General features: G+C 37.5%; 3 protein-coding genes across 3 annotated transcripts in view; 2 read left to right on the top strand and 1 right to left on the bottom strand.

The window, feature by feature from the left end:
• The window catches only part of rb1 (retinoblastoma 1), a 31,648-nt gene that overhangs the window by 7,256 nt on the left and 9,599 nt on the right, over positions 1 to 14,793 (bottom strand). The window contains exons 9-17 of the mRNA XM_055179785.2: positions 14,518 to 14,595; positions 12,812 to 12,921; positions 12,648 to 12,725; positions 12,227 to 12,314; positions 12,017 to 12,133; positions 9,432 to 9,488; positions 9,320 to 9,351; positions 9,144 to 9,220; positions 8,793 to 9,019 (exon numbers count right to left, since the gene is read on the bottom strand). Coding sequence (XP_055035760.2) covers positions 8,793 to 9,019; positions 9,144 to 9,220; positions 9,320 to 9,351; positions 9,432 to 9,488; positions 12,017 to 12,133; positions 12,227 to 12,314; positions 12,648 to 12,725; positions 12,812 to 12,921; positions 14,518 to 14,595 — 864 coding nt within the window. The remainder of the gene's footprint in view (positions 1 to 8,792; positions 9,020 to 9,143; positions 9,221 to 9,319; positions 9,352 to 9,431; positions 9,489 to 12,016; positions 12,134 to 12,226; positions 12,315 to 12,647; positions 12,726 to 12,811; positions 12,922 to 14,517; positions 14,596 to 14,793) is intronic.
• On the top strand, positions 1,534 to 3,348 carry LOC129423490 (lysophosphatidic acid receptor 6). The gene has a single exon (XM_073871269.1). The coding sequence runs from the start codon at positions 1,570 to 1,572 to the stop codon at positions 2,596 to 2,598; it is 1,029 nt and encodes a 342-aa protein (XP_073727370.1). The 5' UTR covers positions 1,534 to 1,569; the 3' UTR covers positions 2,599 to 3,348.
• LOC129423491 (lysophosphatidic acid receptor 6) lies at positions 3,527 to 8,765 on the top strand. The gene is made up of 2 exons (XM_055179786.2): positions 3,527 to 4,605; positions 7,465 to 8,765. Exon 2 carries the CDS (start codon positions 7,546 to 7,548, stop codon positions 8,464 to 8,466), a length of 921 nt encoding a protein of 306 aa, XP_055035761.2. The 5' UTR covers positions 3,527 to 4,605; positions 7,465 to 7,545; the 3' UTR covers positions 8,467 to 8,765.

Raw genomic sequence — 14,793 nt, 5'->3', positions numbered from 1 at the left:
CATCTTGATGCCCCCTTGGAAATCTGTTGAGGCCCCAATGTGGGCCCCCTGGTTGAAAAACACTAGAGGATATGTTCGCATCCCAATACTTTAAAATGTCCTATTTGACAGTATATTTGAACTCCAATACAATGAATGAGTTAGCAAGTGTTTCCTTATTTACACCCACATCCTCCCTGTTCCTTTATCCGATGTGTTTCTGCCACGTCAAATTTGTAACTTAAGAGATACAAGTAAACAAATGCACAGACACCATCAATATAATAAAGAATATTTGAATAACAAATAAAAACTGGACACTCCTTTTGATTTACCAGGTTCATTTTTGAATAGTATGTAGTATGTGTGAAGTCACGTTGAGTCATTTATGTGAACTTTGGACTGACAATCCCTCTTTATTATGCACCTGGTGTCAATGAACAAGAGCTGATACATACAAAGACAATAAGAAGGAAAGCAAAAGCACAAAACATACAATTCATGATGAAACTGTAATTTTATGAAGAAATTTGATTCACAGCATGGGCCAATTGGAGGGTTGAGAAAGGTAATGGGAAATGGTTACTATTGCATCAGCACATAACTCATACTACTATGTAATACAGGATATACCAAAGGTTTGAGTCTGGATCTCATCCTTGGTTAAATAGTCCTTGTATTATACAACTAATAGCAACAATAAATCAAAAAAGTCCTATCTATTAGAAGTATTAGAAAAAAACACAGTAAATAAATAAAGTGTTGCAAAATGTAAAAATGGATGCTTAATTTCATGACTATTACTAAAACAATAATGTTGCTTTGCTAATAATGTGACGTAACATCTAAGGTACCATAAAAAAGCATTTAAACCAGAAGTACTACTGTGAAAGCAAGCATACTGCGTGCATGAAAAAGAATGGGGAGCTACAGAGAGGAGGAACTTTTAACTATAACCCCTCCCTCTCACTCGCCTCCAATCTGTCACTTAATGTACATGACTCAGTGTGTGAACCAGAGGCTGAACAACAGGTTGGATACAAAAAGCCTTGACTACAATATTCATCACATCTTTAAGAAGCAAACGAGATTATAAAGACCAAGGGGCAATATTTATTTTTACACCCTAAGAGTTGGCTGGACGACGCTTCAATCAAGAAAACCAAGGACATAAACTAGCCATGGATCATCATTTTTGTTGAAGGTTCAAAAGTGATGCTACAACAGCAGTGTCACAAATCTGAGCACGTTGGTACAGTGTGTAGGAAGACTTGAACTTCCTGTGCCAGGAACAAGACAACGGAGCACTTATCTACTCATGCAAAATATCCACTACGTCTGACTGAGAGACGAGAGAAGGTAAACTGATGTGGTCTGCTTATGCAAACGCCTAGCACTCGCACTTTGACTGCAGAATTACGCAACGTTTTCTTGAGCGGTAACGAGCCGGTGCTTATGTCAGACTTGAGTTTCATATGCTGGATGTGTGGATTAAAAACGTTTGTAGAAGTTTAAGTTTTGGTTTTCTGATCTGTGAGAGCAACGAACCGATTAACCTTGAACGAAAACTTTAATACTTCTAAACTAAAGATGAACAATTCACAAAGAAACTGCACGAAGGATGAATTCAAATACATGTTGTATAGCACTGTTTTCAGTATTGTTTTCATTTTGGGGCTCATCTTTAATGTGGTGGCCATGTACATTTTCGTATGCAGACTAAAAGTCCGTAACGAGACCACGACCTACATGCTGAACCTTGTTGTGTCGGATACGCTATTCGTCCTTAGTCTACCTTTCAGGATGTTCTACTTCATCAATCGACAGTGGCCTTTTGGCAACGCCCTCTGCAAGATCTCAGTGGCCCTGTTTTACACCAATATGTACGGTAGCATCCTTTTCCTCACGTGCATCAGCGTGGATCGATTTCTGGCTATCGTTTACCCCTTCGCATCCCGGACCTTGAGGACCAAGCGCAATGCGAGAATAGCCTGTTGTGCGGTCTGGGTTCTTCTGCTCTCTGGTGCCTTACCAGCAGGTTTTCTGATGGACACGACATCTAGCAACGGTACGCTGTACTGTTTCGAGAAGTTCTCGAACTCGCAATGGGCATCTAAGGTATCTAGAGTGGTGGTCCTTATGGAGACGGTGGGCTTTTTGATTCCACTTATGATAAACTTCATCTGCTCCATGAAGGTCCTTCGGACCCTAAGACACCCGGAGACCATCAGCCGGGGAGGTCAACTCAACAAAACTAAGATCTTGCGCATGATCGTGGTGCACTTGCTGATTTTCTGTTTTTGCTTCATCCCATACAATGTAAACCTGGTGTTTTACACCCTGGTCCGGAGTCAGGTTATCACAAACTGCAGTGTGGAGATGGTGGTCCGGACTATTTATCCAGTTGCATTCTGCATTGCGGTGACCAATTGCTGCTTCGACCCCGTGATCTATTACTTCACCTCAGAGACGATTCAAAACTCTATTAAAAGGAAATCATGTGCATCCCCAAACACTTTAAACAATACAATTGATAACAACGATAGCTCCAGAATTAATTCTCTGAATAAAAACTCAACTTTACAAGTTAAATTTATCAACGATGAGACATCAGTGTGACTAAAACCCAGCCGACAAGTGCCAGACAGGGAACAAACTGCTATACACCTTTAGCAGAAGTTGGTATGCTATGAATGTTTTTCCACAGCAATGGCTTCCCAACACAGGATATACTAAACATTATGACAAAACACACAATTGTATGTATGTATGCCGAGTATATCTCATTTTGGCTGCTTCTTGGTGGACAACATCTACCTTAAAGTTTGACTGATCTTCCAATAGTATATAAAATGCGACCTGAAACAGTATTTCTAGTTTAAGTGTTAAACCAGATTAAGTCTATGGTGCTTTTTTGGTATTTAATTAGAAATGTCTAAAGCTCACTGAGTTTGCTTAACATATCTTCTCCATCTATTTCTGTACATGTATTACCCATTAAATCTGGTTTATGTTCAGTAATATTTCACCAAATCAATAAAACGTTTCCACCGTTCATTTCTCGGCAACTCAAAATGCTGGTATTGTTTATAGAGTCAAGCCATGACTAAAACAAACAATTCCATTATATCCGCTTAGTCTTCCAAACAAACGTACTTCCCAAGGAAATGGGAGCGACTCACAGTCCAAAATGACACTAGGTATGGTTTTGTCTTCTGATGATATCAGTGTTCGTCACTGTAGCAAATTGAACCGATGACGTTCACGTCTGCAGGGAGTGCCTACTACATGTAGTTTGGGTCCTTCACTACAGTAGCTCAAACATTGTTTGTTTGTTTTTCATATTAATATAGCCTTAAAATAACTTTTGTAAATAACTTGCAGGCTAATTGATGATGACTACAAATAAATCATTACAATTTATAATAGACTTATTTTTCATTACTGATACCATACCAAAAATGAATTTCAACTGAAAAGAGCAAAGTCGTGTATTCAGAGCTCTTGAACAGGACCGAACGAGTCTTGCTCCATCACCCTGCCTGCATTCCTTGCATAATCACATGCCTGGGGGTCAAACGTTGAAAAAGCATTGCAAAGCACTTCATTTTTAAAGTAAAAGTTTGCTCAAAAATGCAGAAAAAAGGTATTTTATGAATGAATCTTAACATTGGTAGAAACTACCGTACCGTGACTACAGCTTGCCCCAAAAATGGTAAATATAATTTGGAAGTCATTATATTAATAATTTCCATATTCAACCTGTGCAAAATTTCTTCTTCACAGCATTTTTCATCACCGTAGCTTCTCTATGAGTTTCAAAATGGAGGGGTGAGCTGGTTGCAAATCGCAACACATTACTAGATGCTACTAAAAACAGCTCCCAAAACAGCTAATTTTACTTATCTTCAAAGCATGAGATGAGCAATCTATATGGTCAATCCTGTGAGGACAGACAAAGACAGACATTTAATCTCATCTGTGCAGTGAACGTTGTGATAACCAGCGTACGATCATCAGTTAAAATCTGAAATGGCTCTCGCATGAAAATCTCTGACAGAAACTGACGCCCAATAAATCTTCGTACATGCAAAGAGTGCTTAATATATCTGCTCTGCTGTAGTGGTTGACATTGAAATGGGCTGGAACATGTATACCTAAAAACAACCCTGCGTGCATGTGAGAAAGTCTTGCACAACATCACTGCACTGAGGCAAGTGAAAGCAAGTAACTGAAGGGGTGAAGAATGCAGAGGAGCTTTATAAACCAGAACATAGTAAAGGTGCACGGTTTAATCTTGAGAGTAAATAAAATCCTGAAAAATGCCAAATAATGCACAAACATATGGTAGGATTCATAAAAGGTTCACGTTCTATACAGTAGCAGTGTCCGGTGTGCATGTCTCACTGTTTGCAGAGCTAAAAAAGCTATATTAATGAATCTGGTTTATGGCATATGGTCACACACACGTTTATTGATTTAGTGTGACAATATATAAGGTCTGAAGATCTACTCAAAAGCAGCTTCACTCAACTGGACTGTGAACATGAGAGCATCTTCAACCAAGCAAGAAAAATCTACAACCATTCAGATAGACGAGACAAAATAAAGACATTCATAAAAATGGTAAGTTGGTTAATTTTGAGTATATGGAGTATATTTGTGTATCTGTATATATATATATATAATTTCGAATAACGCAACATGTTATTATCGGTATCTTTTATTCATTTTCTGACAAACATATTTATACACTCAGAATATAAATGCTATATTGAACCATGTATGTTAAATATATATGTGTAATATATTTGTGACATTTCAACTGGAAAAAAGCTTCAGTAATTATTTAAAAAATAATTTTTGATTACACTTGAGTAAATCTTGGCACATCCTACCACAATGGACTGTATATGTTTACAATGTTAAAACAAATTTCAAATAAATTTTTATTTTTAAGATGGTTAAATGTGTGCATATTATGTTCACATAACAGGCAGATATCGCTGATTAATTTTACAGGCAGCTATTATTGCAATGTAAATTAACCCCCCCCCCTCACTGCCATATCTCACATTTTTATTGCTTGTTCATAAACGCAGAATATATAGACACACCCATCCTGGATGATTATAGTGTGGTGAGAGCGTGTGGTTTGCTTTATATGAAAAGGAAGTTGTAACTGTAACGGAAAAAATATGGCGTTTGTTACCTGCATCATGTCTACAAGACTTACAGTGCTTATCAAATGTATTACCTGAATTAAGACTTGTGCTGCAGCTGCCCTAAACTAACAATTTTGGTGAATCTTTTTTTCCTTTAATGATTAATCCACCAGTATGTTTAAGCTCTTTAGTCACAGTAATATTTTATGTTAACTAATGCTAAAAATATAACTGTTGTTATGCATGTATTTTCACATTTACTATTTCACAAAAAAGGCAGAAAAAATAGTAAAGAACTTCATTATTTTTTTATTCAGATGCCCAATTTCAGTTATTTGCATAAACATTATATATGCAAATATGCAGTTAAGTCCTTAAAGTCAAACTGCAGTGAAAATAGTTTTTTGTTATGTCTATGTGGTGTTGCTTTAAGACAAACCGTGTGCAAATTAGTCATTTAACACCATAGCAGAGCTAAAGCATCAGTGCTTCAATAGTCTATGCGGCATCCATCCATAATATCTGTGGTTCGAACTACTGATAAAAACAAATGAAAGAGACAGAGACAAGCCAAATCAATAAAAACCTAAAGATCACGTTGAACGCTGTGGACTCATACTACAAGTCATGTATGGAAAAACATTGTGCTGGGTACATTACATTAGATTAATAGGCGGAGAGTAGGCTGTGTTTAGTTGGCTGTTCAAACTTTTTGGCTGTTGGGCGTCTACACAGTGTCTGTACTGTTGATTAATGACTACTCAGGGTTTCCCGCAGCACTTTGCAGTTTGGGCGGCCCGTCTTAGCTGGAAAACCCTACCGCCTTAACTAGGTCGTCCAAAAAATAAATACATTTTGCTGCACAAAAGACCGTCAAGTGCATCTTGGAGAATAGCGCAGACGCGCTTCACACCGCGAGCTGGCACGCGTGCCACACGACTGAAATTAGAGAAAGACGTGGTCCGTCACTGGAGGATAGCCAGTTGATAAAACACATGTCCGTGAGAACTGCAAGTGGACTCATTAGTCTATAGTTCTTGCGAATTGAAAGTTAGCTGGTGATTTTGTTGTTTGAGCAACCTGCTAGCTAGGTTGCACGTGCCTGTTGATTCGATATAATTGTTGCACGCTCCTGCTCACGTTATTTATGTGCATTATTTACATGCTACAGTAGTTACACTCCTTTAAGATAATGTAATTAATAGTGGGAAATAATCAGTTTTTACAATCTTCGCGCCTTCTATCATCGTTCGCCAGAAGCTCTACAACATCTACTTCAGTTTGTGTTTATAAACCCTTTAGTTTCACTTCATCACGCAGCTATTCCCGTTAGAGGTATCTGTTAAAAACATTACATTTATTAATCATCTAGTATGTGTTTATTTTCTGTCATAGTTTCTTCAAATTAAGTTTTATTTGAGTGTTTTTAATAAAAATATTTTTATTTTCATCATGACGTGTACGCCACGGCCCTTTGATTGCCACGCCCCCAGCCCGGCCCAGCCCACCCCTACCACCTTAACCAACACATTTTCTGCGGGAAACCCTGAGTACTGTACCTTTACAATAAAAAAACATCTAAAAAAATGTGTTGTGGGGATTTGTGACCCTATAATGCTCTAAGCTGTTAACATCAGCGCTAATAAAATGTGCTGCAAACACGCAGTTCACATATAAACTGTGTGAAACCAGACTTAGCAGTTATGTGTCTAAAACGGTCGAATGTAGCATCTATCATGGTGTGAAAGAGTCATAAGAAATAAGTCAGTGGTTCTCAAACTTGGGGGCCAGATGGTGCCAGGGGGCCCAAGTTTTAATGACATTTAAAAAAAACATTAATTTATCATAAATTCAGTATCTTTAAACCTCAGAAAAATAAGGCTACTAACAAACAGCACTACATTGTATAATTTAATATGTTTTGTTTAATTCAAATGTTAAGTTTTGTTTTATATGTTTTATGTCATAATTTTTGTGGGGGGCATGAAAGGATGCACCGTACAAAAGGGGGGCCGCATGCCGAAAATGTTTGAGAACCCCTGCTCTAAGTGTAAGATTCAAGCTGTTTAAACTATGAAGGAATTACTGCCACAAGAAAAACTTTAACATATGCTAATATGATGCTCAAATATGAGTTTTAAGTGATCAAATTATTGAAAACAAGGGGACTTTAATAGAAAAGTTTTAATCCTTGAATGTTACACTTTAATTAATTTAAATTTCACAATTTCACAATCAGAAAACTCTTTACGATGCTTCTTTCTTTATTTTTTTTAAACCTTTGTACTGCTCTAATAGTATATTGTTTCTTCTGCCACAGATGGGTTCCTCATTTAGATCTGCACCACAGGGCCAGTTTTGAGCCAATTGAAAAAGAAGTCAGGGCAAACAAGAAGTTGTCATGGAGCTTGGGAACTGCACGGTAGACAACAGCTATCGCTTCACCTACTTTAAGATCTCCTACAGTGTGATCTTCACATTTGGAGTAGTCAGCAACGGCATGGCGCTTCGGCAGATTTGCCGCATGCATCGGACCTTCACCAGCACTGCTGTCTATATGGCCAACCTTGCCGCTGCAGATATCTTCTTTGTGGTCTCCCTCCCTTTGCGCATATATTATCACCATAACAAAGCGGCCACTTTAAACCACACCAGTGACTGGTCTCCAGGAGGTGCTTTCTGTCAAGTAACCTTCACTTTAAAGTACATAAGCCTTTATGGAGGAATTTTTTTCCTTGTGTGCATTGGGGTGGACCGCTACTTTGCCGTCGTGCACCCTCTGCTGCAACACCTGAGGAGGGTTCGAACCGCCTGCATGCTCAGTGCCTGCATCTGGTGCCTGGTCCTAGCCCTTAGCGTATCTCTGCCGTTCTTGAGATCGGCCGCATCTGGACAAAAAAAGCCCTGCCTCTTGGATCCTTCTTCCAAACAAAACCGTATGATTATTTTATCTGCTCTCGGCCTGGTTCAAATCGCCTACATGCTGCCTGCACTCCTGCTACTGTTCAGCTACTGCAGCATACTACGCAGGTTGCCACGACGACGGAAGATCTGCCATCGCCGCACCCTTACCATCATCTACTGGGTACTAGGGGTCTTCTTTCTTTGCTTTACCCCTTACCATCTTAACCTGCTGGGTTACACTCTCACACAGGTTGGCCTTGTGCACAGCTGCATCCTGTTACGCATTACTAGAACTCTGCATCCTGTTGTGCTCTCCCTGGCCAGCACCAACTGCTGCTTTAACCCCTTAATCTACTACTTTTCGAGCAGCCTGGTGCACAGAGAGGGAATCGGCAGTAGAGTAAATGGCAGTCTTTGAGTACTGCCGAGGGCTAAAATCTAAGCGATTCTAATCTAAGAACAGGTTTGTAGTATTTGGGAAGTCACAGGTTGGAGTATTTGGGAAGTCTCAAAATGACTTACCGTATTTAACTACTTCTCATTGAATCTGACCTTTGACTACCTATTATTTTAAAAATGATTTTGAGCAGATAAGAGAACTTGGGTTCATTGTTAAATAAAGCAAATTGTGACTATTAAGTAAACTCACACATTCAGGAAACTGCATAATGCTTGGATGAATGAAATTATCCAAATAAAGGGTTTATTTTGAGGACCTCATTAGACTTCATCACAGTTACTTACCGCTCTCCATGCAAGATTCTCCATGATAACATGTTCGCAGTGCTCCAGGTGCTTCATCATGTCATGTTTAAGAGTGGGCTCGGCTTTAATGAAGCTCTCGATCACCTTGTAGAAATCAAAAGCATGTAGCTGGAAGACACTCAAGATCCAGGGGAAGCACAGATCGGTTTCTGTAGAATCGCTGCTCCCTGAGCCCCGACCAAAACCTCCATTCTTTAGGGAGTTCCCTGGAACAGGAAATGAATGAGTACTTTATCATAATTGAAATCTGCCAGCAGAGGAAATCTGAACCATGAGTGCTATCAGCAATCATTGCATATAAACAACAAATCAGTTAAAAATAATACTTACCGACATAGGTCGCCAAAACAACTTCCAGGGCGCATGCAAGCAGTGAGGTATGAAACGTTGCATTGTTGAGAAGCTTACTAAAAAAAGAACCAAGAAACATTTATACTGTTTATAGAAGTGTATCATTTTAGAAAATTTAAAGGGTATTGATTTGAGCTTATTGACTCTGGTTTTACCTGAAGTTTTGCACAGATAATCTTTTCTCCTCCTAAAAAAAGCACAGAAGTGAGCACCATAAAAAAGGAACAAGTGATAAAATACAAACTTATGGATGTAAAGTATATTTACCGATTTGAGCATGGACTCCATTACTTTGTAATAGAGCTGAGCACCAAGATTAAACCGCTGCAAACCAAAAAAAACAAAACAGATTGGTTGCACATAAATAATACACACGTGGCTTATCAGTACTTACTAAAATATTGGGTCTCATTCACTAAAAAATTCACAACACGTGCACACACACACACACACACACATGAATTTGTGCTTACGTTAGTGAATTTGGAGTATTGCACATGATCAGCTGCAAGCGCAAGGTTTGCAATTTGCATCAAACATGCACAAACCAGCTCTGTATAAGGGCTTTCTGCAGCGCTTGTCCACAGAAAATTTTAGAGGAGTTTGTCAAAGAAGCAAAATAGATAGAAAAGAAATCCATGATCATATTAATGATCGGTAAAGTTCACTTTTGCTCTGCATTTTCAATTTGTGAGGTTTTGCTATCGGTCAAGGAAGCAAGATGTGCTGTGTATCCACCCGAGTAACGAATATTGGTAAAAAGAATTATATTTCATAATTTCATAATAAAAATGAAACAGACAGAAGGCCTAGATCAAGTGATGAAAAAGAAGAGCAAAGCTTGAAGATTTGTCATACCCGCATTTTCTTTAGCCTCTTTCACACAGTACTTTCGGTTAATTACCCTAAATTTATCAGTAAATACAATAATGTGCTGTTCACACATGCACTGACCTTCCATCTTTTTACCAGGAAGACATCATTCACACATCAGTACCAAAAATAAACTCAGTGAGAAGTGGAAGTTACCTCTAAACTGGCGTGCATTGAGCTCCGTGTTTGGTTTTGCAATCAATGGCGGGTTATGACTTCATATCCACAGTCTGCATTTTGTTGCTTTTACTTCTTTGGCAAATGCTGACTGTCGCGCAATTGCTTATGACCAGTGTTGGGGAAAGTTACTTTTAAAAGTAATCCATTACAAGATTAAGTTACTCCCCAAAAAAGTAACTAATTTCGTTACATGGAAAGTATTGCTTACTTTACTTCTGCGTTACTTTTACTGAGACTTGATCTCTTTCAGGCCTTGCAGGTGGCTTTTATGACTGAAAAGTTCTGCATTCAGAAATTGCATATTTCCATGGCAAAAATGTCAAGCTCCAGCCTGCCATCTCCATTTCTGACTGAAGCTGTTTCCGCTCAGGCGCGCACGCATAGAGTGCATAAACCTACGTTAATATGTTCAGTTTACTGAAAAGTAACTCGCATTACTTTTTAAAAAAAGTAACTCAAATATTAATATGTACATTTATAAATTAATGCGTTACTTTACTCGTTACTTCAGAAAAGTAATATTATTACGTAATGCACGTTACTAGTAATGCGTTTCCCACAACACTGATCATGACCAAACATTGCATTAGGTGATGGGGATGAGTCACAACCTGCGTCTTGAACAGCAGTAATGTTTACATAGGCTTTACAGAAAGTGTGCGAACGACGTGGGCAATTCGGCAAATCGATTGTAAGCTGTTTTAAACAACTTTGGTGAAGAGATGTGGACGTTAAATTCAGGTGTGCTTGACTTTAAGCAGAGCGCGTGAGGTGAGATATGTCTGTAAACAGTCCGGGGAAAACGTGGCTTCACCTGCATCAAAACTTTATGATTGGCCCAAAGCTGTCAGCGCGTTCTGACGTTGTCCATTCTAAATGCTGGTAATCTATATTTTCTGTTCAACATAATGTTTACTGGTAAATTACTGGTAATCTTTCAACCTCTCTTACTGGTAAATTGGCAGCACCGATTTACCAGAAAGGTTATGTTCACACATGATCTGTTAACTGCAATTTACCAGTAATTTACCAGTAAAGACTGTATGTGTGAAAGGGGCTTTTGGTTTAGAAAAAACAATATAGCTTATATAATAACGTATAATATACTGTATAGACGGTTTCAGCAGAATCAACATAAACAAGCAGCTTTCATGATCAACACATAACTTCCGGTAAACTCCGCTAAGAATAAATAATAACAAAGTCCTTTTAAAGTAAAGTAGTTTATTTATATAACAAGCAAAATAAACAACACATAGATTATCTAAGAAACCAAAACATTTGTTAATTTCGACGATGTATTTGTTCAAGAGTTTAGTTTAGCAACTAGTCAGACCATTAAAAAAAACTGAAACCGGAAGTCAAGTTCCGACCAGTTCTCGTCATCACACGTGCGTTTAATAAAACTGTCTATATAATAATATAAAAATATTATAATTTAAATATTATTTATCAACATTATTATATACATTATAATTCACATGTTATTTGATTATAGCATACATGATTATTGTGTACACGTGGTATTGAGGAATTTTGGTACAAAAGTTTTTGTTGAACAATGATTTGTTTGTAAAACGTCTGTACGCACATTTCACGCACAAATTCGTGCGTATTCATGCTTAGTGAATGAGACCCATTGTTTCATTTAGGGAAGCACATATATACAGATCCTAAAGCTGATAATTATTTTATATAATGGCCGATTGTTCTGCAAAACAGCATTCATACTAACAATTTTGATCCATTATTGTTAATGCTTCAAATGAAATTTAAGCAATTAAAAGTCATATTGTTACCTTTCTGCCCAGCCCCTCACAGCGCTGACCCACAGCCTGAGCAAACTTCTGGCTGAAAACCTGACCCAGCTCCTCAACCCTGTTAGTGATTTCTTCTGAAGGGTCAACAGTGCAATTCTGACAAAGAATTACAAAGAAAAACGTGATTAAACTTGTCTTAGACAAAAACTGAACTTTTTGTTGAAGAAATTTTGAAATAAATTTGAAAACCTTGAAATAAACTTGGAGATTGCTGGAGGGTTGGTCACTAGCTGAGGTAAGTTCAACCCTGAGTTGCTGTATGGAATTCATGGCAGCTCTGGAGAAAAATAACAGGATTTGTTTAATACTTTTGCTTATATCGCAATATAAGAAAACGATAATTATTATATTTTAAATTTTAAAAAAATCATCCCTGCCAAATGTTTGAGCTTTAGGAGCTATGTGAATACATCAAATCAGATTATGGAGGGAACTCCATCATGTGATTTTAGGCTTAAACTCGCTGCATTACAAAACTGTTGTGTTTACATAACCCTATTCAAATTAATGTGGTACTCTGACCAGTGCGCAAACTCCAATATACTACTCAACATGTATAATGTATTGAGTTGAATCAGATTTTCTGTGTGAAAACAGACTACAATCGTACCTGATGGGTGTCTGTGGCACAGGAAGTGTGATGTCCTCTCCACAGTGATTCTTTCGTGGAGTCATTTCCACCTTTGTCCTACAAGGAAAATGATTAGTGCCATTATGTAAAATAATAAATATGCAGTTTCGACAAACAGATTTTAATCTGCAGCTCAAACTTACTTTTCTGTTTTGTTAGGGGAAAGCGTCTCATCATCAACCAAAAACAACCTGGCATCAAAGTCTTTATTTTTCTGGTACAATTCTTCATATTGCTTGGAAAGTGTCTCAATCTGTAAAAGAAAGCATAACCATAAAAATGTATTGAAAATGTATTATATGTGCTACTGTATATACGCAATAACATTCCTTATTATCGGCAGGCAAACAGGGGGTCTATAAAACAGCAGATGTAGTTCATTACCTTACAGCTGCAATAAATGTCAAATAAAGGTTCATATAAACGGTGCGGTAGCAACATATATTAACTTACTGTATTTTCCATCTTACAGTGCAAAACTGAGTTTTGGATCAATTTCCAGAATTGAAAGCATCCAACTACACATTTAAACAGCTTGTAGTTATTCAACAAACACCATAATAATAAGCTGGCAGAACTCACAAGCTGGCACAATACACTTGTCAGGCTGCCAATATGACATTTAAAGAGATCACTACTGTTATTTACACTATTATATATACTTTTTCAGCAGTAACAACATAAATAAGCAGCTTTCGTGGTCAACACATAACTTCCGGTAAACTCCGCCAAGAATAAATAACAACAAAGTACTTTAAATGTAGTTTATTTTATAAAAAGCAAAATAAACAACACGTATATTACCTAGGAAACCAAAACATTTGTTATTTTCGACGAGGTATATGTTCAAGAGTTCAGTTTAGCAACTAGTCAGACCATTAAAAAACCACACGTACATCCTATGAAACCGTCTGTAGACCATAACCTTTAAGATGGAACATCTTTTGCATGATACATTCACAGAGAGCTATCAAACAATGAAAAAACAGAGCTTTTGTTAAAGGATTAGTCAATTTTCTTAAAAAAATCCAAATAATTTACTAACCATCATGTCATCCAAAATGTTGATGTCTTTCTTTATTCAGTCGAGAAAAAATTATGTTTTTTGATAAGGACATTCCAGGATTTTTCTCATTTTGATGGACTTTGATGGAACCCAACACTTAACATTTTTTAAACATTGTTTTATAAGACTCTGAACGAACCCAAACGAGGCATAAGGGTCTTATCCAGCGAAACGATTGTCATTTTTGACAAGAAAAATAAAAAATATGCACTTTTAAACCACAACGTCTCGTCTTCCTCGGGTCGTGTGATCTGCCAGCGCGATGTCACGCAATACGTCATCACGTCAAGAGGTCTCGGAAGACGAATGCGCAACTACGCCTCAAAGTTTACAAGTGTGGAGAAAGAGGACCGTTTCAACGTTGTTGTATGTCAATTGATACTAGCTAATGTCTTTGTGTCAGTTTATTGTTTATAATGGTCCGCAAATGTGAGAAGATGAGAAGTTGTGGTGTTAAAGTGCATATTTTTTTATTTTTCTTGTAAAAAATGACAGTCGTTTCGCTAGATAAGATCCTTATGCCTCGTTTGGGATTATTCAGAGTCCTTTGAAACTCCGTTGAAAAAAACTGTTAAGTGTTGTGTTGAGTTAAGTGTTAAGTGTTGGGTTCCATTAAAGTCCATTAAAATGAGAAAAATCCTGGAATGATTTCCTCAAAAAAACATAATTTCTTCACGACTGAACAAAGAAAGACATCAACATTTTGGAAGACATAGTGGAGAGTAAATTATCTGGATTTTCAGAAAATTGATTAATCCTTTAAATGTATGGTATGGTACAGACCGGAGGAAGTGCTTGGAGTCCTGACAAACCCGCAGAGTCCAGGAAGGCACAGAAAGTGGTCTGGTACACATTTTTGACCTGAAACAGAAAATATTGTGACTTTGGGATGCCTACCACACATGTCTTAAGTTACATACACAGTTCAAGTTTAAATAAAGTTTACAAAAATAAAAATACTTCTATGAAAGCATAGTCTAGGATTATTGCAAGCATGTTATCAAAAACAAGGTTTATCCAATAAGGATTATTTTTTGGAACTGATGGGCAGGCCCAAAC

Source organism: Misgurnus anguillicaudatus, chromosome 9 (genome assembly GCF_027580225.2).
Source record: "Misgurnus anguillicaudatus chromosome 9, ASM2758022v2, whole genome shotgun sequence".
In the NCBI taxonomy this organism is placed as follows: domain Eukaryota; kingdom Metazoa; phylum Chordata; class Actinopteri; order Cypriniformes; family Cobitidae; genus Misgurnus; species Misgurnus anguillicaudatus.
The sequence above is the reverse complement of the archived record's forward strand: the minus strand, read 5'-3'. Positions and strand labels throughout refer to the sequence as shown.

What these genes read in the sequence shown, in the direction of transcription:
- LOC129423491 (XM_055179786.2), top strand. Translation starts at nt 7,546, where the DNA reads ATGGAGCTTGGGAACTGCACGGTAGACAACAGCTATCGCTTCACCTAC.
- LOC129423490 (XM_073871269.1), top strand. Translation starts at nt 1,570, where the DNA reads ATGAACAATTCACAAAGAAACTGCACGAAGGATGAATTCAAATACATG.